General features: G+C 42.2%; 1 protein-coding gene across 3 annotated transcripts in view; it reads right to left on the minus strand.

Annotated features, from left to right (window-relative positions):
• Nucleotides 1–6,088: 6,088 nt before the first annotated feature.
• Nucleotides 6,089–23,734, minus strand: part of ZDHHC3 (zinc finger DHHC-type palmitoyltransferase 3) — a 41,219-nt gene continuing 23,573 nt past the window's right edge. For 2 of the 3 annotated variants that reach the window (XM_056857354.1, XM_056857353.1), the window contains exons 5-7: nucleotides 23,516–23,597; nucleotides 20,412–20,542; nucleotides 6,089–6,519 (exon numbers count right to left, since the gene is read on the minus strand). In XM_056857354.1, the coding sequence (XP_056713332.1) occupies nucleotides 6,286–6,519; nucleotides 20,412–20,542; nucleotides 23,516–23,597 (447 nt within the window). In that variant the 3' untranslated portion in view covers nucleotides 6,089–6,285. Of the gene's footprint in view, nucleotides 6,520–14,921; nucleotides 15,225–20,411; nucleotides 20,543–23,515; nucleotides 23,598–23,734 lie in introns of those variants that run through there. The other variant, XM_056857355.1, reaches the window with a different exon arrangement.

Genomic DNA, 23,734 nt, shown 5'->3' on the forward strand with positions numbered 1-23,734 from the left:
TGACGTAATGGTGGCTTTGCCAGCTGCTACTTGTGCTATTAGCATTTGTGTCCACAACATACTGTGTCTTAACAAAGCTGCATGTAGCCTGCTTTCCTTCATAGGACAGGATACGCGACATTTGGTGCATTATGTTGTGAAGTTTACACGGAGCTGCTTACATTCTGTCATAATCAGAAGGGCTTTAGACAGTAAATGCAAAATTTAAAAAAAGAAATGGTGTGACCCCTTTTCTCGTTCATGCTGTTTCCGCGCTGGCGACCCAGCTCACAAGTTGATTCCTTACCCACTAGAAACACATTGCCCTGAGGTTGCAATTTCAAGTGGAGAAGGGGTGACCCAGGCTTCTATCTGGCCTTTGTCTCTTTGCAGAAAACACAGGCTATGCCTAGTGAAATCTCAAGAAGCCCAAAGTAAGTTGAGCTGAATTTCCAATGGCTTTGGTCTTTATCCTTTCCAATGATTAGAAGAAGAAGAGTTGGTTTTTATATGCAGACTTTCTCTACCACTTCAGGGAGAATCAAACTGGCTCACAATGACCTTCCCTTCCCCTCCCAACAGACACCCTGTGAGATAGGTGGGGCTGAGAGAGCTCTAAGAGAACTGTGACTAGCCCAAGGTCACCCAGCTGGCTTCATGTGGAGGAGTGGGGAAACAAATCCAGTTCACCAGACTAGCCTCTGCCGCTCATGTGGAGGAGTGGGGAATCAAACCCGGTTCTCCAGATCAGAGTCCACCATTCCAAACCTCTGCTCTTAACCACTACACCACACTGGAAGCTGAGGAAAGCATGTATATTTGCATATTGTACAGAGTACATAATTCTGCCTATCTTGGTATAGAATTAGTACCCAGTACGCACTGGAATCTAGGTTTTCACCAGTAACCCCTTCACACAAATCTTTGGAGTCCTTTGGAAACACGGAGCTAGAAGTGATCTCAAGGGTCATCTAGTCCAACCCCCTGCACAACGGAGGTAATTCACAACTACCTTCCCCTGTTCTATGCCCAGAGGAAGGTAAAAAGCCTCCAGGATCCCTGGGCCAATCTGGCCTGGAGGAAAATTCCTTTCTGACCCCAAAGTGGTGATCAGCATTACCCTGGGCATGTAAGCAAGGGCCAGGAGAGCTGAGGACTGACTCATCCCTTCCTGCCCTCCCTCTGATGATCTACCTAAGCTCACAGAATCAGTTTTGCTGTCAGATGGCCATCTAGCCTCTGCTTAAAAACGTCTAAAGGAGAGCCCACCACCTCCCGAGGAAGCCTGTTCCACTGAGGAACCGCTTTGTCAGGAAATTCTTCCTAATGTGTAGCCAAAAAAACTTTGATTTAATTTCAACCCACTGGCTCTGTTCCAACCTTCTTGGGGTGTGTTTGTGTGTGTTTCCAGAGCTTGCATGCTACCATTTATAAACATTACACCCATCTGTATTCTTCCCATGGTTTGTGTGTCTGTTCCCAAATGCAACCAGCAAATTTCAAGGGGAAGCAGCGGCAGCAAGGGGGGGGGGACGACCTCATGTCTTACCAGGGATACCATAGGGAGTCACATGGACTTGCACCCTAATACATGTTTTCCCTTGCATATCTCAGCAAATAGCTTGGATTCCACTTAGATTTCCATGGATGCAAAAGGGGGGGTGATTTCCAGTGGTTCCTCCCTCCTGTGGCAGCCCCCCCAAAAAACCATTCTGAAATGCTGCTCTGGGGGGGGTAGTAAGGGACCCCCCAGGAATAGCTTGGGGCACAGAGGTCTCTTGTGGGAAAGGGGAATCAGTGAAAATCACACACACACACACACACACACCATGCGCTCACAGAAATCTAGGTGAGATCCCAATGGATCCAAGACAATGTATGTTGCTTATCTTCAGTTTGACACTGTGGTTTTGGAAGGTTGGCAATGAACTTCTCCTGGCATCAGGACGACTTAGGACATGACATTTGCCCTCCCAGATAAGCACATGACCTGGCATGTTTGCTCAAGTCATCACTATTTAAAAGGTCCTCCTGTGTTACCTCTCTTTCATGCTTGGATTGCAGGAGCAGATCTACAGCATGCCAAGGGGCAGGTGGCCCGCTTTACCAGAACCACAGCCTGAATCAGATGGCCTTTTAGAGCAGTACATCTTCAGTGAAGCCCCTGGACATATAATACGGGGTATACAAGTGCTTGGTAAAGATATGGCATGGACCAAAATTAAGCCCATGGTCCAAAATGCTCAGCACAAAGAATCATTGCAACCATTAGAAACATTTGAGAAGACAAGACTGAGATGAAAATATTGATTCTTTTAATAAGTAGTTACTCAGTTGAAATCAGAAAATGAGATACAAAGAGCAAAAATAGAACACCAAGATCTGTAAATACATACACTCTTTAATTGCATAGGAGAGCTCCAATAAATTGCTCATGAAAACACATGAATGTGTGTCTTCCTATACGCTAGGCCCCAGCCCACTGTTCATTAAAGCCTGTGAGTTCGGGCACTCTTCAGCCTGCCAGGCTTCCAGAAAAGCTGCATCTCGTCTTTAAGACACACAGTTTTATTTGAATACAGGACATTAACACACAGGCTGGATGCATAACAGCACAAACATACAGGAGAGCATCTCCTTCCCTTCCCCCAAGCAACCAGCCTAGGTCCTGCCCTTAAGCAAATACTTCTAAACGAAGCATGGAGCTTTTCAAGGCAGGCTGTTCTGTTGGGTTCAATGAGGCGACTCACAGTAGTAAGCAATACACCTAGTAATGTAAACACTGGATCCCAGACACTGAGGCTATTTGGTTTGAAGTACCTTAAGCGCCAGCCTGACAGGTTATCTGACAAAGAGCAAAAAAGCAGCAAAACTCAGCAGCGGCACAATCAGACATCAGGTTAATATCAGGTTCGTTTTGGTATCTTTAAAATATTCTTCGGTCCGATAGGTAAAGCTTTAGGAAGAATGGTCTGGACCCAAATAAGGCACTTTCGTTTAAACAGAGGAAGATAACATCCTGCAATGGCGCTCCATCAGAATCTCAACTGATGTTTATCCCTTTGCTATTTTGCTTCCATTTCACCGCCTTTTTGTGCCCAACTATGCGTAGAAAGCAGAATAGCAGTGAAGAGAGCCAACAGAAAGCCCAGAACTGTGATTGACAAGTAGGGGGAAGGATCCTAGACCCACCTCTATCAATCAGAAACATATGCACAAAACTACCAGGACAATCAGACTCTTTCTTTGCCCCTACTCCTTCAAATAGGCAACATCATAGCAGAAATCTGTTTGTTGTCAGACAATTCTCTCTTGACTTAAAAGGGCAATTTGCTCCTTGGCAATGTATCCTAATATTGTCATATAATATTATTTATACACTTCTAAAGCACTTTGAGTACATAAAATGCTTCGTTCTCCTTATTTAACATATAACAACTGCTGTAATCTTTTCGACTGGAAGCATATACCACAAGGAGTCAATTTCAAAAGGCCATTTTGAGGTAACGTGTTTCCCACATGAATAATAAAGTTAAAAAAGAGGGTAATTAGCATTTACGTCGCTATTTCTGAACACATTACGAGAAGCAGTAAATCACATCACTCTGAACCGCTTGGTCTGCTCGACAGATTCAGCGAGAAAAATTCAAAGTCTGATCGGCACCAGTGGAGGACAGATTACTGAAATGAATGTGATTTTCCCCTCAGCTAGGATTACCACAATCACTAGTATGGGTATTCCACATCCATTTCATATGAGAGCCATCAAATATGCACAAGCATTAATACATTGTGAACATTTTTGACAAATGGCTTATTTTACACAAATGCTACTGTTATAAAAGTGAGCACAAGGGTTTTTTTTAAAACTTTGCCATAAAACAGAGCTATTGCTAACAATACTTGGGCTCAATCTATCAACTCTCTTTGGTTCAAGAAGTGTACGATAACTAAATGTTGGAGTAACATTAATTAAGCAGGGTCAGTCATAATTTTCAGAGGCCTTTACACTGGGCTTTTACCTTCCTCCCAGTATTTTGAATTAAGCACTGTTTTCTATATTTGGAGAGTTACCTTTTTATAGTCATATTTTTATTTATTTCCATTTATAGCCCCCTTAAAAGAAACAGAATTTTTTTTTTCAATTTCCTAGCTGCATCGCCTCTTTTTATCCCTTGTGGCATTATAATCCTGCTTTAGATCCAAAAAAGTATTTACTTCAGGGATGCTTGAGTCTTACAGCGGTCAGGTCAAGGGTCCCCATCCAGATGTAGTTGCGGGTTCCCTTCCCCACAAACACAGTGCCCAATTCAGATTGTGAGTGTGGCATGCATGAAGGACTCCAGGGTTCCCCTCACGCCATTCTCTGGACCCGAAACAGTCCGGAGAGGTGCTACTTGGCCTGTTGGGGAAACCCATGAATGCTACCTTGAAGATCCCCAGGATACAGGATAAGAAGCCCATTCCTCCCCCAGTTCTTTGGTCTGTCCACTTCTCCAAACTGCAATAGGACAGAAAATAATCCTTGATATTAGCACGGAGGTGGGTCGGGAAGGGAAAGGACAGAAGTGGCTGCGGTTCCTTCCCACTTTATTAGGGAGTTGAAAAAGGTAAGCACACTGGATTCCTGCCTCATTTGATTTCAGGCTAGTGGTATTTCTCCCTTCTAAGAATATATGCAATGCGTACAAAAGTCTCTTTGTCCTCAAACTGAGAACCTTCAGTAATTGGTAGCTTTTTAGCTTCTTCCATGAAACACAGAAGTAGCCTTCAGCCTTTCAAGAGGCTACGGTTCCATATTCTAAATAAACTAAATTTCAAAATTGTAGAAGTTTAAATTTTTAGGCAATATATAGGCTAACATTGAAAGGGCTATTTCAGGAGCACCCAGTGGGATTTTTATGAGATCCCCCCCCCGCCACCGCCTGAATAACAGTAACATAACCCTTTTCCTCCATGATGTATAACCCAAGCTATTTTTGACACACTCTCGAGTTAGTCAAGTAAAAAGGGGGAGAGAGAAGAAAGGCTGACGTTTGTGAAAACCAAACTCAAGGCTTCCTAGAAGAGTCACGCAGGCATCTGAATCCTGGCCTGTCTTGCGCATGAGGCAGTTGAAGTGCTAAATAGGCCTACTGATGTTCACCCATCTGATACGCAGCTTAAGGCACAAATACATCTCCTTTGACAGAGTATAGAAGAACGCCAACGTTAAGGAAGAAGTTGAAAAATCCACTCCGCTAATCTGAAAACATTTGTTTCCAGACAGATATCCGCATTTTCCAAGGATTTCTTGGGAATGTGTGGTGTCCTTGACACTGAGATTCATTGGTCCCCTTTGGAGATACGCAGGAGCGGCTGGTCATGGCTGTGCCATCTAAGTGTTCATCAGCCAAGCCACAGTGATAAACATGTATCCCATTAGATAACCGTTTTTCAAAAAAGCTGCACTGCAACTTTCAAGCTTATTCTAAGGCTATATTGCCACTGATTATAGCAGCACCATCAGAATTCTAATGACTGCACCAAGCAGGCTGCAAACCTGCAAGACATGGAAATTATTGATCAGCAACGTTTGTAAGACACTGAAATTATTGATCAACCTTTCAAAGATCAACCTCCCAAATCCAGCTTTTACCTGCCATTGCCAGAACATGATAGAATATAGCACAATTGCTACCCTATCTATAATAAACAATCACCAATATTCAAAATGCTGGTTTGGCTAAAAAGTGGCCATTGTGCCACTTTGTTGTTCTTCTGATTAAACCCGGTCTGTTATTGGTAAGAAAACCAACTATTTCTAGCACATTAATACTTCCCAGGGGACTGTTCAGATGAACAGAAACCTTCTCAATAAATGCAGCAGGAATAAAAATTTCCCTGGTTTCTCAGAATCACATGACTGAAGGGGAAGTTTTGCACTTGTCTTGAGTTTCTTGGCCAATCTCCGCATGCCATGAGGTCCAAACAAAACCCCAAATGGACCTTTCAGAGATGGGCTAAGCTCAACAGTTCTCCTGGGAAACAACCTAGTTATTGCATACTTTTAGACAGGAATTGTTAATTTTACAAACGGTTTATGTTTCATAGGATGGTTACAATAGCTCAGTTAAACTGTTGTCATCATCAGCAGATGGGCATCATGGGAATTTGGTTGCACTGCTTTACTTTAGTATGGTCCTTGGCTATGGGGAACGCCGTAGCCTCAGTGGCTTCATGCATCATGGTCCCTTAAAGCTAAGTCTCAAGTGCACAGATTTCAAAAGTACACAGACATTGTTAAGGGCACTTAGCACTATGCCTTTAACACACTTGCACAACAAACTCTTGATCAGAAAGCTGCTCAAAAGCTTCCTGAGCTGCCCTCTCGGATGGCGCAACCGTTGCTGTCCCTGATGGTGGAGCCTTCTCACAACCCAGGTCTGCGCAAGGACTGCACCACCGCAGCGAAAATTCACCCCCGAAAGCCAGTTTCATCCCTTCCCAGCCGACGACTCTTTCCCAAGTGGGCTCCTGTTTTTTCAGCCGCTCAATGCCCTGCGGGAGACAAAACAGGTTGATTTGTTATACCAAACACCACAGAATTTGGGACATCTGTGTGCCATATCATCCTAAGGTATTGTCAGTCAGGAATGTGAAGCTTCCCACATAAAAAAAAGAACAGCCTTGAGCCATAAATGAAAAGACAGAACACTGGCTTGGTCAGGAAAATACTGCTCAGGTAAAACCTCTCAAGGGAAGAGACACAAATAGTACACAACAGAGGGTTGCCCAGTATCATCCCAGCTCAAGGTTTCTTACAGATGCCTATGAACATTTTAGGTCTATACCTAGATTCATATTGGTATGATCTGCTAGTGACTGCTACATAAAAAGGCAGCAAACTTGATTCTGCATCGCATGACCTGCCGGGCCTTTTCAGCGCTCTGCGTCCAGGTTCTCTGACAGAAGAGTTTGTTCTAGGGCTGTCACTCAACTCAAGAAATCTTAGGCAATTCCTCATATGACTTTTAATTGAGCTGCTTAAATTGGTACACTGATAAAGAGTTCTGTACCAAAAATAAAATAACTCTCTTGGCTTTTAATGATGAACACCCGAGTTACAACAGGCACCACCTCTGAAGAGCTACTGCCTGCTCTGTAAAAGTAGGAGGCATGTCTTCAAGATGGTAACTGAAACCCACTGATTTTGGAAGAATTTTCATTTTAAAAAAATTAACAATTTGGGGAGAAGAAAATCTACTGCCCAGTTGACTGGGCCACCTGTTAAAACCAATTAATCTGTTTAATCAATTAAACTTTGCAGCCCAAACTTCTACCTTAATAAAAGGATGTTTTAAAAAAAAAAAAAAACTTTCCCATGATCTGTCTTGACAAAGGTTTAGTCTCCCTCCCTTCCTCCATTACTGGAGCTTAAAAACAAACAAACAATGAATTTGCACCATTTTTACTTGCTTCTGCTGATGCGTTTTGCCGACTTTGTATTTCATGATCCCAGAAGCCAAATCTCAACTCAAAGGGTTCTGCCCAAGCCCCTCCAAACCAAGCACTTTTCACAGCATCTTGCTTATAAGTAGGGTTGCCAGGTCTCTCTTCACCACCAGAGGGAGGTTTTTTGGGCGGAGTCTGAGGAGGGCAGGGTTTGGGGAGGGACTTCAATGCCATAGAGTCCAATTGCCAAAGGGGGCCATTTTCTCCAGGTGAACTGATCTCTATCGGCTGCAGATCAACTGTAATAGCAGATCTCCAGCTAGTACCTGGCGGCTGGCAACCCTACACTTATAGGCAGGTGGGTGAACGTGTGGGGCAAATTCCAGGTTGCTGTTGTTGTTTTTTAAGCTTGTAGCTGTATAAGGAAAAGCACACGGGCACAGGAAACAAACATATACACACAATCACAAGAGGGACAAGCAAGACACAAATATGAAATGAGAAACAGCTAGGTCTCTAGTCTAGACACACCTTTTATCTTCTGAACGATGACACCTTCTGTAAAATGCCAATATTTGAATATCAGTAAAAAGGCTTGGATTGAATGGGACAGGCCTTCACAGATTTATACACATTCTTTTAATGGAAGCTTTTTAGAAAATGCTAAACTTCTAGCCATTACTTGTAAGATTACTAAAGGCGGATGGGAATTTTGTCATAAGCATAAAATGAGAAGGGGCCCATACATGGTTCTCCCCTTCTCATGTTATGTTTATAACAAGACAGTGAAGTACATGAGGCTGAGAAGCCCAAAAGCCACTCTTTGTGAAACAGCAGAGATTTGAGCCAGGGTCTCCATAGTCCGGCGCTAGCCTCAAATCACAATAACTCAAATATTAATCACTATGAAATGAAAGCTATCACAAATACATGTTATTTAAAATACTTTTTTTAAAGAGGGGCTGGTGGAATATGCCACAGGCTCTTTCTGCCCCTGTGCTGAGTTCTTGGCACATGAAACTTAATATCAACCATGCAGATTTTAATAAACTTAACTCCAAGTGGAAGCAAGCAGGAAACTACCAAGATTATATCTCTCGGTCCAAAGGCGAGCTGGAGGTGAAAGAAACACAAGAATTTCCAGGTTGTGGTTTGATGTTAGGGGCACGTTAGAATTTAATAGAATTAACTTATTACATGATCCTAATAAAAAGAATTATGTAGGGTTTTGTTTTGTTTTGTTTAATAAAACTGCAATTACCTTGCAATCCAGGATTGGAAACAGTATTTTGGTCCTGGTTTCCAGTTCTGGCTTGTAAGTAAACCATAGTTTGTTAGCAGCGTAGAATGTGAAGGTGACAGGGGAGGAGGAAGCATACAAACATGTTGCTTATACACAAACCGCCAAACTGTGTTATGCTGAACTGAACCACAGACGCAAAGTACTTCGTAAGGCAGCTGCCACACTAGCAGTTTTACCCAAAACTGCCACCATACATTTGTGTGATTATTATGGACAATACAAGCATTGCTGCTGGCAAATATTTTTTTTCTGTACATGCCTTGCAGTTATTCTCAGCATCAGCCTGCCCAGTATGGACTGGCGAACTGCTATCGATGCCCTGATGGGGGAGTGGTCAGATTTAGTGCTGTACTTGGTAACACCCTGCCTTTTACTGGTCCTCTCCCTGATTATTCCTAAACAGGGTAGGATTGCAAAGAAGAAATGTGTCATTAAAGGGCCCATTAAACTAATGGATAAAAGGGAGGAGCGATTAGGAAAATTATTTTCGGTTCTTTTGTTGTACAACTGTGAAACAGCACAACTGACAGAGCAATTAAAAATCATAGAGAACTGGTGAGTTTCAAAGACCAGGAAACGAATAAAGGGCTTATTACTTTAACGATGTAGGGGAGAGATGCGCGATCTTCAATTATTGAGGGATTTTTTGCTTCGAAGGTTCGGTTCCATTAGCGTGCAAAAGTGCAACCAGCAGATCAATTAAAAGAAAACCTCTTTGAGCAGCACTGGCCAGAGCTGCCTCAAATTGATTTGGAGAAACAGGATCCACTTATTTGCAAAATGCATGGATGGAAATTACTCCAGTAGTAATCAGTGACAGAGGGGGGCAGGATTCCTCTCCTGGATATAATCTAAGAGGATTTCCATAATATGCACCCACTTTTGGTTTTTCCATGGAGATGGTTACTGTAGGCTTGTGTGTGTGCTGACTTATGGCGACTCTGTAGGGTTAAGGCAAGAGATGTTCGGAGGTGGTTTCCCAGTGCCTGCCACTGCATCACATAAGAACATAAGAAAGGCCCTGCTGGATCAGATCAAGGCCCATCAAGTCCAGCAATCTGTTCACATAGGGGCCAACCAGGTGCCTCTAGGAAGCCACAAACAAGACGAGTGCAGCAGCACCATCCTGCCTGTGTTCCACCGCACCCAAAATAATAGGCATGCCTCTCTGATACTAGAGAGAATAGGTATGCAGCATGACTAGTATCCATTCTAACTAATAGCCATGAATACCCCTCTCCTCCATGAATATGTCCACTCCCCTCTTAAAGCCCTCCAAGCTGGCAGCCATCACATCCTGGGGCAGGGAGTTCCACAATTTAACTATGTGTTGTGTGAAAAAATACTTCCTTTTATCTGTTTTGAATCTCTCGCCCTCCAGCTTTAGCAGATGACCCCGTGTTCTAGTTTTATGGGAGAAAAACGTCTCCCTGTCCACTCTCTCCAAACCATGCATAATTTTATAGACCTCTATCATGTCTCCCCTTAGCTGCCTTCTTTCCAAGCTAAACAGCCCTAAGCGTCCTAACCGCTCCCCATAGGACTAGCTCTAGTTCCCTAATCATTTTGGTTGCTCTTTTCTGCACCTTCTCAAGCTCTGTAATATTGTTTTTTAGGTGTGGTGACCAGAACTGTACACAGTATTCCAAGTGTGGTCTCACCATAGATTTGTACAAGGGCAGTATGATATCAGCAGTTTTATTTTCTATTCCTCGTCTAATTATGGCCAGCATAGAATTTGCCTTTTTTGCAACAGCTTTTTACATCACGCCCCTGGTAGTCCTTGGAGGTCGCCCATCCAAATTCTAACCAGGGTAGACCCTGCTTAGCTTCTGAGATTGGACAAGATCAGGCTAGCCTGGGGCTATCCAGGCCAGAATATAAGTTACTGAAGGCTTGCAATGAGAATATTAAGTGTGTGTAACTACAGGATAATTCTACTTCCATTTGACAGTGGAAGACCAATACAACAGTTGTGATTAAAGATCCCACTGTAGGAAGGACCCATGAGAAAGGCAGACGCAACTGTGAACACTGGTAGTGTTATATTGATTCAATAACTGAAGGAAAAAGCGAGGTTTATCGGCTCAATCTCTTGCAATTCTAACTAGCTGTTTATATAAACAGTAAGAGTTATGGAGCCTACTCCAAACAGCTTCCAAAATGTACCAAGACAAGCCACTATGAGATGCAAGACGTAAACTGGAGTTTTGTTAGCTGGAGTAATGTTGTACTGAAAGACATTCACCAGCCTTGCTCGACAAAGAATCAGACCACATTACTTTTTGTGACTTATTCATAGTAAGCTGACATTTTCTGAGTTTTGTTTTGCGTATGGAACTATATCAAACTCTGGTGAATGCTCCAACCTTTTCTAATCACTCCTCCTATATCCTGGGAGATTTCTAAGGGTCACTTTTGCTTTACATTTTCCAATACAGATCAATGGGCGGTATTTTACGAGTATGCCCTGTAAGTTACTTCCTGCAATATGTCAAGTCGCATTTTTTGTTCTCCAGGTGTGCAAGATCAGCACCTGAGCGTGCACCACAACGTGAAACCTTGAAGTCCTGCATCCAAACACACCATCTCAAATTTAAGTACTTCTCCTTTCTACTATTATTTGTTCCAGTTTATCCATCTCAAAAATCTGACCAAAACAAGGATACAAAATCATTTTCAAAATAGACTTCCAAAGAACTTCAAAGGAAAATTAAACATTTGGTTAAATATTACTTTGGAAAAAATGTAAGCAAATGATAGATTCATAGATAAGCCCAATGAATACATTAATGTACAATATATATTATGTGGATTAAATTTACATACAAAATAATGCAGATCTGAACAGAGTAAAATATAGATCCAGTTGCAAAATAGTAAATATGGGATGAAACTGTATATACACACACATACATATGTACACAATTGGCTGTGTTAACAGTTCATGCATTGAACAACACAGGCTCTGGGTTATATCACAACTCACAAGTTAGTTATTAAAGTACCCCTGGACTCTTGTTTTAACCACAGCATTTGTGGTTTGTGGATACTTCTGATTAAAAACCACAGAAGGCTATTTAATATTATACTGAATATTTTACCATGGTGTCCTATCAACCATACCCAAGTGCCTGCTGGAATGCATCTCCAATGCTGAAACTCTATGCATACTTAGTTTCGAGTAGGCCTATGTTTAGGACTGCATTGTTGGGCATAGACCAACAATTCAGATTCTCTCTGTGGAATATACATGATTTACCAAAAAGGAGGGGGCCAGGGGAAATCCCTGAAACTTTTCTTCTTTCATCTGGTAATTTCCTGAAATGCTAGAGCATTCCTTTTTACATAATGCACGGAAACCAGGAAATGGGTGGAAACTAGAAACAGTACAATATGGACACAGCAGTTGTAAGTCAGTATTGTATCAAACACGATGATGACATCATGCTAAAGTTCAAGGCCATGGTCATTATCTAAGGAATGTCTGGCAAACTGACTTGTTCTATGGGTGTCTGTAACAAATGCCTAATAAAAGTTCTGTGATGACAACTTGTTCCATGGGTGAAAGTAAAGGACTTGAAAGACTACTTCAAAACATTTATCATGTCTTCCAAACAACAAAAATGCATTCTTACCAAAAATAAAACACGGACACGGAACAAAACTAGCTAAGCTGAAACCCTGTGTACTGCTACCTAGGTGTAATTTTCAATGAACTCAGCAAAAAATTATTTCCGTATCATCTGTAAGATGATGCCTGAAAGAGAGTCATTTCTTCTCACCCAACTGCTAAAAAGTACATGATTTCTAAAACTATATTTTCCCCCAAAGAAATTTATACTATTTATTAAGCACACCGGGAGGCAGCTAATCCCTCACGTCCATTTCTACAGGAGAGCTGCTTTAATATGCAATCATAGATGCCGGATAGCGTCAATTGCAGAAATAGCTGCTTGCTCGCTAGACAGTCAACACCTAATTTAAAAGTGAGTGAAGTAGCCAATAGCACATTATTGATTATAAACGTTGGCTCCATTATTTTAAACCCAAGTTCTAATTATTCAGACTTTGTCCTTTCGTTACCTGCAAATGAAATTTAGAGAAGTTGCTTTAAAAAAAGGGGGACCTGAATAAACAGGTCCCACCCTTGTGGACTTACCGGGCTGGAGACAAGGGGAGGGGAGTTGATCTCGCTGGGTGGGGCTGCTGCCGCTCGCGAGGCCAAGCTGGCCTCACGGTTTCTCCCCCCCCTTTTTTCCAATGCGGGGGGGGGGTCCTGACGTCACCCCCCGCGCCTTTTTAAGCCGGCGCAGCCCAGCTGCCGTCCTCTTGCGACGGGACAGCGAGGTCACCCGCCCACCCTCCCTGTGTTTTGTTATGTTGTTTTTCTTCGTCACAGTTTGTTCTGGCGGTTTTTTCCATGGGGTCTGATCCAAGAAGGGAAAAGGGGCTTTTCCTTCCCGTTTATGGGGACCCCCATAAGGGGTCTTGGGATGGAGTACAGCAACGATGCCCAGGTAAGGGGCCTGCAGTGGGTACTCCAATCCCAAGTGGCACTTGCTCCACACAGAGATGTCCGTCCTGGTGGGGCCTCATAAGTGCTGCTCCGGTGTGGTGCCCACTGGTGGTTGGGCTGTTTATCGATGCTTTCGATACGTGTATCAAGTTACAGGGTGGTGACTTGATATCTTGGATCCGCCCCCATGTTTTTCCGCCAATGCTCCATTCTGTTGTGATCAATAAAAAACTGTGGCCATTTACACCCAAAGAGCATGTGTATGTGTGTTTACTTAAAGTATCTCTCCTTCCCTTGGAGCCGCTGGCCCGTGGGTCCACAAAAAAAAAAGACAAAGAAATAGTGTTCAGAAAAAGTTTATTGCATTTATTTCCCCCCCCATATGGAAGCATTGACAGAATTGAAAAGATGCAGCATTCACATTACTTTCAAAACATGACAGATCCACTGGTCTCCTCCTTTGGCTTCCCTCCCATCCCATGGCTTTGATTCAGCTGAAATAATAAATTTAGGAGCGTAGCTTATCTGCAGTTCTACGTTTTCGGGGCTTTTCCAGCAAATCACTCTGATCGTTCCCACTCCTTAGGTAATACTAATCCCCACCCCCTAAACCCACACGCATACACTTGTGATCTAAAATACGTAGCAAAACCCCTGCCCAGATACAAAAGCATTACAGACTCAGTCAGTTTGGGTGTTATCAATTTTACCCGTTTTTTGTTTTCAAAGGAATGCTCTCTCTACACTTCCAACTTTCTGATTCATACTACCTACAAAGTTTGCCATCCACACAGTCATGACAGAAGGCATGCATGAACCTTTAACACTTGACATTTCCCCCAATGTAAAATATATAATATATATAAATATAAAGGAGAATAAACATTTACAGAGCTATAAAAAGACTGGTAATGCTAAGGATCGGGAGGGGGGGCAAAGACAATGCTGACACATCTACCAAAACTTTCTGTGCTTGGGTTTTAAATCTGGGCCTGCATGTCACTTCTACACATGCACTGTTCATTAGCCTTGCTCTTTTTTGTTCTGTTCAAACCAATGGACATCATCTGGTTATCCTACATGTTTAACTCAAGATTTCTTCCTCCACCCCCAACAGTAAGGCATTAAAATCCATATACCCAAAATTCTCCATCATTTAACTCAGGAAGACAACATTTCCTGCTAACCAGGAAAAGCTATGGTACCAAACAATGCACGGGTGATAAAATTCTTTTGTTGTAACCAGGAGTGTTCAAAATAAGATGAGGTTTTAACCATACATGAAAAGCAACGTCATTATCGACTGCCCCCTTTGCAACATGACCCCGTCTTCCATCTTTCAGTTCTTATTACATGATGCTTAAACTCAAGTGGAGGAAATATCATAAAGAAAGAGACCCACTGCAAGCATCATCTGCCTCCAAGAAATCCGTGCTTATGCAGGAAGATGGGACTGTTGGTATAGACCGTCATTCAGATGTCAACCACGGTGTAAGACTACTCAGTCAATATAGGCGAGTTCAGAAAAGAGATTCCCCTTTACATTAGTTATGTCATACAGAAAGCAGATGGGGGGGAAAACCAAACAGGCCATTGAAGTTAACAAGTTAAAAAATAAAAAAGCTTCAGCCACCGGAGAGAGAGAGAATTACCGAAAAATTTCAGAATACAGGGTGGTTGTTTTTTTCTTTTCGCTGCAGTGTCCAGCCATTTAATACACTTTTTTAATATAAAAAAAGGTTTTGCCTTTTCATTTGAAACATTCATGTAAAATGACCGTAGTGCTGTAAATGTATTTTTTGTTTTAGTGGAAATGCTGTTCAGGAATTCTTAGACCACATACTGATATGGGTCTGCTTTTCCTTGGTCTGGAGTAGCAAATGGGCTAAGCCAAACTATAGAGAACGGATGGCCAAATACTGCTTTCATGTTCATCCATTTTGTTTTTTTAGCCCATCTTCTCTCTTCTTTTTTCAATTGTTCTATTCCCTGAAAACAGAAATATGACATTTTCAGTCAGGAACTTGTTTTTGAAGTTCTGGTTTCGGGGAAAAGGACCCCTTTTAAGCTACCCTTCATCAACTGATTGGAACAGGAAACAACCAGATTCATTTCCTGAACATCTCCCTCTTTTAAAAAAAAAAAAAAGTGTAAAAATAAGAAAAATCCCCCACATCTATGCAATTCATAAATAAAGCTGAAAGAAAAATGATACAAATGCTCATGAAATTCGGAGGGATATTGCCTTCATCCCAAGAACAGCTTGATGAGGCAGTCTTACATTTGTGTGAAGAGACCTCATTATTCTCCCCCGGGGCCTATGCTAGCCGTTGAAGAAGTCGCCCAGCTTTAGGCTTTCCTAGAAGCTTCAGACTGGGCATACAGAGGCTGCCAGCAGGGAAAAGAACTGAAGGATAAAGTACAAGCATATCAGTGGGTGAGAAAAGGGTCACATCGTGTTAGTGAAGGCTAAAAGGGGTGCAAATACAGGGCCTTCAAGCGGCAGATTGTTAGCTAATTCCTTCAAGTGTTAGCATTCACATTCTAAAGTCTCATTCACACATGCATAGCTTTCATTGTTACAAATGGGAGGGGGCGAATGCAAGAAGTGTTGAGAATTATATTTGTCACACAGGCTACCTTGGGAAAACCTCTCCTTTCCTCTCCCCCACCAGTGTTAAGTAAGAAATCAAAGACACCGTCAAAAGGCAAGGGGTGAAAACGCATGGTCGCTTTATCCTCCTTTAATCCCTGTTTTAGCCAGGGTCGAACGCACATTAGGCGAAACGCAAGCGTTCAATCCAGGCTGAATCCTGGCTGAAACAGGGATCAAAGGAGGATAAAGCGACCGTGCGTTTTCGCCCAATGAGACACAAATGTTGCTGAACCACCTAGGAACAACCATGTTGAATTCAACTTACACACAAGCAGAAAACTGCCTAGAATTTCCAAGAGGGCTGGATTTACTTTTGGAAGAGGGGATTTTTGAAAAGGGAGAGGACAAGTTAAAAAGGAAACCCAATGGGAAAGTCAGGAACATCAATACCCTCCTAGAACATTGGAAATTGCTCAAAATCACTGTACAGAGGCTCGGCTAAAACAAGTACCTACAAATTAGAATGAGTATGAATAAGTCCTAGAAGATACCAGCATGAATAAATAACAATGGCAAAGGAACTTTCTTTGAAGAGTGAAGATCTTGCTCCAGTAAAAGAAATTAAAACATACATACACGAACACCAGTAAAGCAGCATAAATTGATAAAGGAAGCAATGAAGGAATTTGAGAAGCAAAGTGTTAAGGGCATAAACAAAGACAACAAATATTTCTTTACACAAACCATGAGAACAAAAAACAAAAAAACCAGTGCAATCCTAAATGGATTTATACTCTTCTAAATCCATGAAATTAGAAGGATGCAACTCTATTTAGGATTGTACTGGAGACTGTAAAACAATTACTGAAGGAAGGCAGAGAAACTGCAAAGAAATGAAGCGAATTTTCTATAGGCCATCACTGTGGGAGATGGTGGAGAGATAACTATACATGAATTTATTTATTTTTTTTGTGGTGGGGGGGAAGAACTTCAGAATAGCTGTATTGAAAAGAGGCAACAAAGACACACAATTTACAGCTAAGGGTAACAAATGTTTTAAGACCAGATGATATTTATATGAGAGTCCTAAAGAAATCATCATGTGAAATTTGTGGTTTTAATGTTTCAAAAATATCAGCTTCCTCAGCAGGATATTGTGTGTGTGCATAAGTCACAGCCGACTTATGGCGACCCCTTTTTTGGGGGTTTTCATGGCAAGAGACTAACAGAGGTGGTTTGCCAGTGCCTTCCTCTGCCCAGCAACCCTGGTATTCCTTGGTGGTCTCCCATCCAGTTACTAACCAAGGCTGACCCCCTGCTTAGCTTCTGAGATCTGACAAGATCAGGCTAGCCTGGGCCATCCAGGTCAGGGCCAGCAGGATATTAGAAACCCAATATTTAAACAGGAATATGGGAGGACGAAGAGCTAGGACAATTTCTAAATGGCAGAAAATACTGTAATTGCTAGAACTATTAAACACATGGAATTGTCAACAGCCATGCAAATAAAGGCGAGCGAGTAGATATTACACACGGACTTCCAAAAAGCCTTTGTTAAAGTCATTACAAAAGGATCCTGCATATGGAACCATGGGATAACACAAGTGGTCCTGTTACAGATTCATAACAGGAAGTAGTGTTTTCACAATATAAGGACCCCCCCAAAGATATGTATTAGGACCGTGCTCTTTAACTGAAAATGATCTGAAGTCAAGGCAGGAGCAGCAAATTCTCCACATTTTCAGAAGGCACAAAGTTATTCAAGATAGTGAAATCTAAAGAAGACTGTGAAGAGCTTCTGAAGATGACTCTATGGATAGTTAGGTGGCAAAACAGCAAACAAAATTCCAATGTATGTAGCGTATCATGATGCACGTTGACAAAAATTCCCAACTTTGTATCCACACTGATGGTGGCTGAATTAGTTGCGACAGTCATGGTGGACAGTTCCCTGAAAGCGACATCTCTGTGTGCAGCGAAAAGCAGAAAACACATCGTTGGCAATTATTATGAAAAGAATTGAAACTAAAATAGCCAGCATCACAATGCCTTTTGTATAACTCTATGTTGCAGCCATATATGGAATACCACATACGGTTCTGGTAGCCCCAACTTTAAAACAATATAGCAGCCCTGAACACAAGAGCTACAAAATGTTGAAGCATCTCCCATATGAAGATTTTTAAAAATCTCATTCACTTTACAGTCAGGAAAGGAGACATATTCTGAAGGTTTGTAAGATTATGAACAGTAGGGAGAGATTTCTCCTTCCCACCTCTCTGTGGTGGTTAGTTGATGAAATTGATGAGTAGCAAGGTCAGAAAAAGACAAAAAGTAATTCTATTTCACACAACCCTTAAGGACTTAACTGCTATAGGATATGGTGATTTTTTAAAAAGTGCTAGACAAAGTCATGAAGAATAGGTATATCACCAGCTTATTTAGCCTCATCAGCTCAATGGAGCCTCCACGTTCCAAGGCAGTTTCTCCCCCCCCCCCCCGCCCACTAGTTGCTGGGGAATACAACAGGTGGGTGTTACTGCCTTCATGTTCTCTTGAAGGTGCTCCAGAGGTATCTGGAATTGGAAACAAGATGATGGGCTAGAGGTACCCGTGATCTACTCCAGCAGGGCTCTTCTTATATCCTTACACCTGCCTCAGCATGTAAGTCCTCTCAAACCGCATGATAGACCCCAAGAGCAAAGGACTTCATACGCCTCTCTAGTACATGTAGCTACTCACACTAATGACATAGAGAACAGCATCCATGGAAGGAACTGAATCTCAGCCTTCTGCAAATGATCAGCAGTGAACATGAACACACCGTGAAGCACCTGCAACAGGGGCTCCCTGTGGTAAATGTAGTAAACCATGTAGGTGTGGTCTTCATCAGCAGAAATCAACAGTGCAGAGTAATAGAACGCAGGGTAAAAATTCACTCTTGAATCCATTTTCCCCCCAGCTTCAGGCGTCAATAATAAATTTGGCATGTCTGGCTTTTGGCACTCAGGAATCTTAAAAGCCCAATCTTATTCATGTTTACCCGGAGGTAAATCCCATTGTTTTTAGTGGTGTTTACTTCCCAGGTAAGTGGACAGAAGAATGCAGCCTTAGTCGGACTAGGATCTGGGAGACCCAGGTTTGAATCCCAGCTCTGCTACAGAAGCTGGCTGAGTGACCCTGGGCCACTCACATACTCTCAACTTAACCTACCTCTCAGGGCTGTTATGAGGATAAAATGGAGGGGATTAGAACAACATAAGTTGCTTTGGGCCCCCAAAGTAAAATAAAAATCCATCCTCTCAAAATGCTGTCATAAGCAGAGTTGCATCATTTAAAGTGCATTGCTCAAGTCTGTTTCGGATGGCCCTGCAAGCCAGCTAAGCTTAGACAAATTAACTTTGCCTTTTTGAAGGGACAGGGCAATGAGAGTCAACGGCTGACACTGCAGATTTAGGCAAATACAAACTTGCTGCCATGAAGCCATTTCCTTCAGAAGAAAACACACCCTCTCCTTCCATGGAGATGGAAACAATGGGTGATTAAATAATTGGTGGTCATTAGCAAGTTGCTAAAGAAATCTCCAGTTCATCCCCTTGAAATCCACTCTTGAGTTGCCGCTCAGGACTGTACCATAAAATCATTTTCAGAATGAAAAGTCAAAAGACAAAACAAGCACCTATGATTCTATAAGGTTATGACCAGTTCATTTTGTTTGCCTGCTGGGTCATCGTTTTGACTTTCGCTGCAATATGTTCTCCACAAAACCATTCAAGACAAGTTGGATATGCTGTAAAAAAAAGCTACATCTTTCCATTTTGGTAGTACTGAAAGGTAGAGGGACAACCAATGACACTTGCGTGCTTTTCGAAACACACCCTCTTCCCATCACATATTAACAGAGTTTATTAAAGGATGCTTGGCCCGCTTACATCTTCAGTCAGACTCCTTGCAAGGGTTCTTAACAATGCCTCCAACAGGACCCCAAGTAAGGTCCAAACACCACACCACTACCTTACTCTATGACAAATATTAATGGGTGTCAGCACAGATTTCCTTTCTCTGTAGCAGGTGATGGCCTTAAAAGATGCAGTTCTTCTACTGGTAAATATAAATAGCACTTCCATAAATTTGCGGTGTTCCACATTTCTCAAATCATCTTTACAAGTTATCATGTACAGGCGTGAAGAATAACGTTAGATAGTGCAAATCAGAACCTTGGAAAGATATGCCCACTGAACATTACAGTGTTTGTTTGTTTTTTTAGTTTTTGTTGAATGGGGTAAAGGAACACAAGGCAATCCCCCCTTTTGGAAGTGCTATATATAAATGTCAGAGAGTGTGTGAGAGAGAATCTTTCATACACATCTGAAATGTGCTTGGTCATGTTTTATGTTTCTCCTCACGTGGATGTTAAAAGATAATTTCTGCTGATTTGCACTGCATCTCCCCCCCCCAGTTATTCTGTAATACTCCTTTTTGTAAATGTTACTACTCTTCTGTGTCCAAGATCTCTTTTATATTTCTTTTAAATATAAAAGAAGGTACAGATAGAAAGCAAAAGACCAGGGAACACTCACCGTTTCATCTGTGCAGATGGAATGTACCTGCGTTCCAAACATTACAGATGTGAAGATGAGAAAGAGGAGAGCCTCAAAACACAAGAGAATAAGAAGTATCACAGTAGTCGGCGGAGAGAAAGAACTGCACTCTGTGAAAACATAACATGGCAAAGTAGTGAGTATTCTACAGCAATGGAATGAAGTATGTAGTAACAGTCAAGGTTGTATGTGTAGAAAGGCACAGCAAAATATCAGAAACATGAATTGATGGGAAAAGTGGGGTTAACCATGGACAAAAATACTAACAAGAATTTTTGTTTTGCTTATACAAAGGAAAAGACAGCTGTTATGGAACATGTTTATTTTGCATAATGTCTGCAGGCTCCAGCAAGCAACCTCTTTTGGATGTATAGAATTTTTGGGGAGGATAGGGGATGGATATGACCACAAGTGTCATCCCTGAAAATTCTAGCTGTTAGAAGAAGGAAGAAGGAGGAGGAGTTGGTTTTTATACGCCGACTTTCTCTACCACTTAAGGAAGAATCAATCCGGCTTACAATCACCTTCCCTGCCCCTACCCACAACAGACCCCCTCTGAGGTAGGTGTGGCTGAGATAGTGTGACTTGCCCAAGGTCACCCAACTGGCTTGGTGTGTAGGAGGGTGAAAACAAATCCAGTTCACCAGATTAGCGTCCGCCACTCATGTGGAGAATCAAACCCAGTTCTCCAGAACAGAGCCCACTGCTCCAAACCACTACACCACGCTGTTTTTCACACCAAACGGGCATGATTGGAAAAGAGTCTACTATTAAAACAACAACAACACTCTATGGCTGCCACAGCTAGCACACACAATGTTAGCTTAGAGAATTATTTCCAGTGATGAAGGATATTAAGAGGCAATCATTACTGCTACAGGTCTGAATATAAATTCATGCTGTAATGGTCCACAGGTTCCCTTCCTAATTAAGTGCTCCCCAAGGCTCTGGCCCTAGGTTTGAACCCTTGTGAATTCTACCAACATGAGAGTTTGTTAATTTGCACACTTCTCTTCAATACATTATCATCATAAAGCATAACTGATGATCTGCATGCCAAACAAAGTCCTACGATGTCAGCCCCAAGTCCATCCTTTTTGAACGGGCTCTCCAGGGCTCTGGCCTAGGCTTGATCTTTTGCACATCCCATTTGCATCATGCATCTGCGAGTTCAGTAGTAATGCCAAACCACATGACGCATAGTTAAATTGTGGAACTCCCTGCCCCAGGATGTGGTGATGGCTGCCAACTTGGCAGGCTTTAAGAGGGGAGTGGATATATTCATGGAGGAGAGGGCTATTCATGGCTACTAGTCAGAATGGATACTAGTCATGATGCAAACCTATTCTCTCCAGCATCAGATGACCAGGCCTATTATTTTGGGTGCGGTGGAACACAGGCAGGATGGTGCTGCTGCAGTCATCTTGTTTGTGGCTTCCTAGAGGCACCTGGTTGGCCACTGTGTGAACAGACTGCTGGACTTGATGGACCTTGGTCTGATCCAGCACGGCCTTTCTTATGTTCAGTTTCTCTCTATGTGAAAGAGCCATGTGCTCACATTTCCTCACTAACAATGAAATCCTAAAACAGATTTATATCCTTGTAAACCCACTGAAAGTTTTTTTATGTCCAATGCAACGTGTGTGTGTAAAGTGCCGTCAAGCCACAGGCGACTTATGGCAAGAGACTAACAGAGGTGGTTTGTATTGCCTTCCTCTGCATAGTGACCCTGGAATTCCTTGGTGGTCTCCCATCCAAATACTAACCAGGGTCAACCCTGCTTAGCTTATGAGATCGGGCTAGCCTGGGCCACCCAGGTCAGTGCCCAATGCAATGTATAACCTGTTAAAGGAAATGAACTAAAACTAGATTTTCTGTTCAAGATTTTCTTCTCAAAATTTAATTGCTGGAATCTTCATGATGAAGCAGGGATAGACGCTTCATCCCCACAAGCACTTCCTAATTTCTGCATGAAGAGTCTCTAAATCTGGATTCTTCCAGTGCAAAATTGGATAGGTTGCATCCAATCAGCCTTTTCACTCCAACTTGCCCAATTCCTGTCCTACCACATCTCCCATCCGGCTTTCGTACATGCAGGTCCTATGATTCTCAGCATTCCTTTTTTTAGTAGAGATAGTGGGCCCTTCCTTTTCCACCAGCACAGAAGTTAGGAACATAAGAAGAGCCCTGCTGGATCAGACCAGCAGTCCATCTAGTCCAGCATCTTGTCTTGCACAGTGGCCAATCAGTTCCTTTGGAGGCCCAACAACAGGGCATAGAGGCAGAGGCCTTCCCCTGATGGCTAGATCCAACTCTATAAATACACATATTGTTTCATTTAATATAGGCCATCTACGGCATTTTACTATGCTGGTTTACAATTTTTGTTGGTGACCCTTGCGACAGCCCTGTGCAGAAAACTAGACTGACAGCAAACTACAAAGGCCCATAGTTATTATGAGATATGATGGGCTTGCCATGTCTAAACCCATATTCCATCTATTAAGCTCAATTATTGTAATTAGAATAACTTTTCAAAGCTTTTTCAAGAGCCAGTTCAGATAGGAACAATTCTTCTAATGTATTAAGAGGTGGGAAGATTTTCATGTCTGGGTAAGTTAAAATATGCAGTTCTGCATGCGTGTATCTAAGGTGGTACCCATGCGGCCTTGCCAATGTGTGAATGGCCTCTAATATCTCAGGATAATGCTTCACAAATCAAGATGTGGGAGATTTGAGGGGCCAGCTAAAAATATTCCATGCCTTCTTAGATAGAAGCCTGGTGCTGAGATTTTCCAGAGTGAAGATTGCACCCGTACTGGGATTGCTAAAAAAGCGGCGGGTGGAATCACAAACAATACTGGGTGTTGTAAGCCTATCTGAAACTGGACCAGGCAGAGCAGTTTCATATATCACCTGAGTGGGATTGAAGGCAATTCTCTCTATATGAATCCCATTCCACTTTACTAACATCTGCAGGAAGGTCCCTTGTGAATCAGAAGAAAGAAGTGTTTCTTTGGCATTCGTTTAATTAACTTGGAAACTGAAGTACAGAGTCCAATTGATTTGAAAGCATTACTCACTTGTCCAGTCTTCTTCAAAACAATACAGGAAGTGAAATCCAACCATGATCAGGGCATGCAGGGATATCAGCGCTATATACATCTGGAATACAGGACAATTTGAACTGTTGAGAAACGTGGTTTTGAAAACCCTCATCTTTACTTGCATAATCCTATTCTGTGACAAAACATGGACAGGAATATCAGCTAATGCATATTTTGAAGTAACTGACTCACAGA

The sequence above is a fragment of the Euleptes europaea genome, chromosome 11 (genome assembly GCF_029931775.1).
Source record: "Euleptes europaea isolate rEulEur1 chromosome 11, rEulEur1.hap1, whole genome shotgun sequence".
NCBI classification, from domain to species: Eukaryota; Metazoa; Chordata; class Lepidosauria; order Squamata; family Sphaerodactylidae; genus Euleptes; species Euleptes europaea.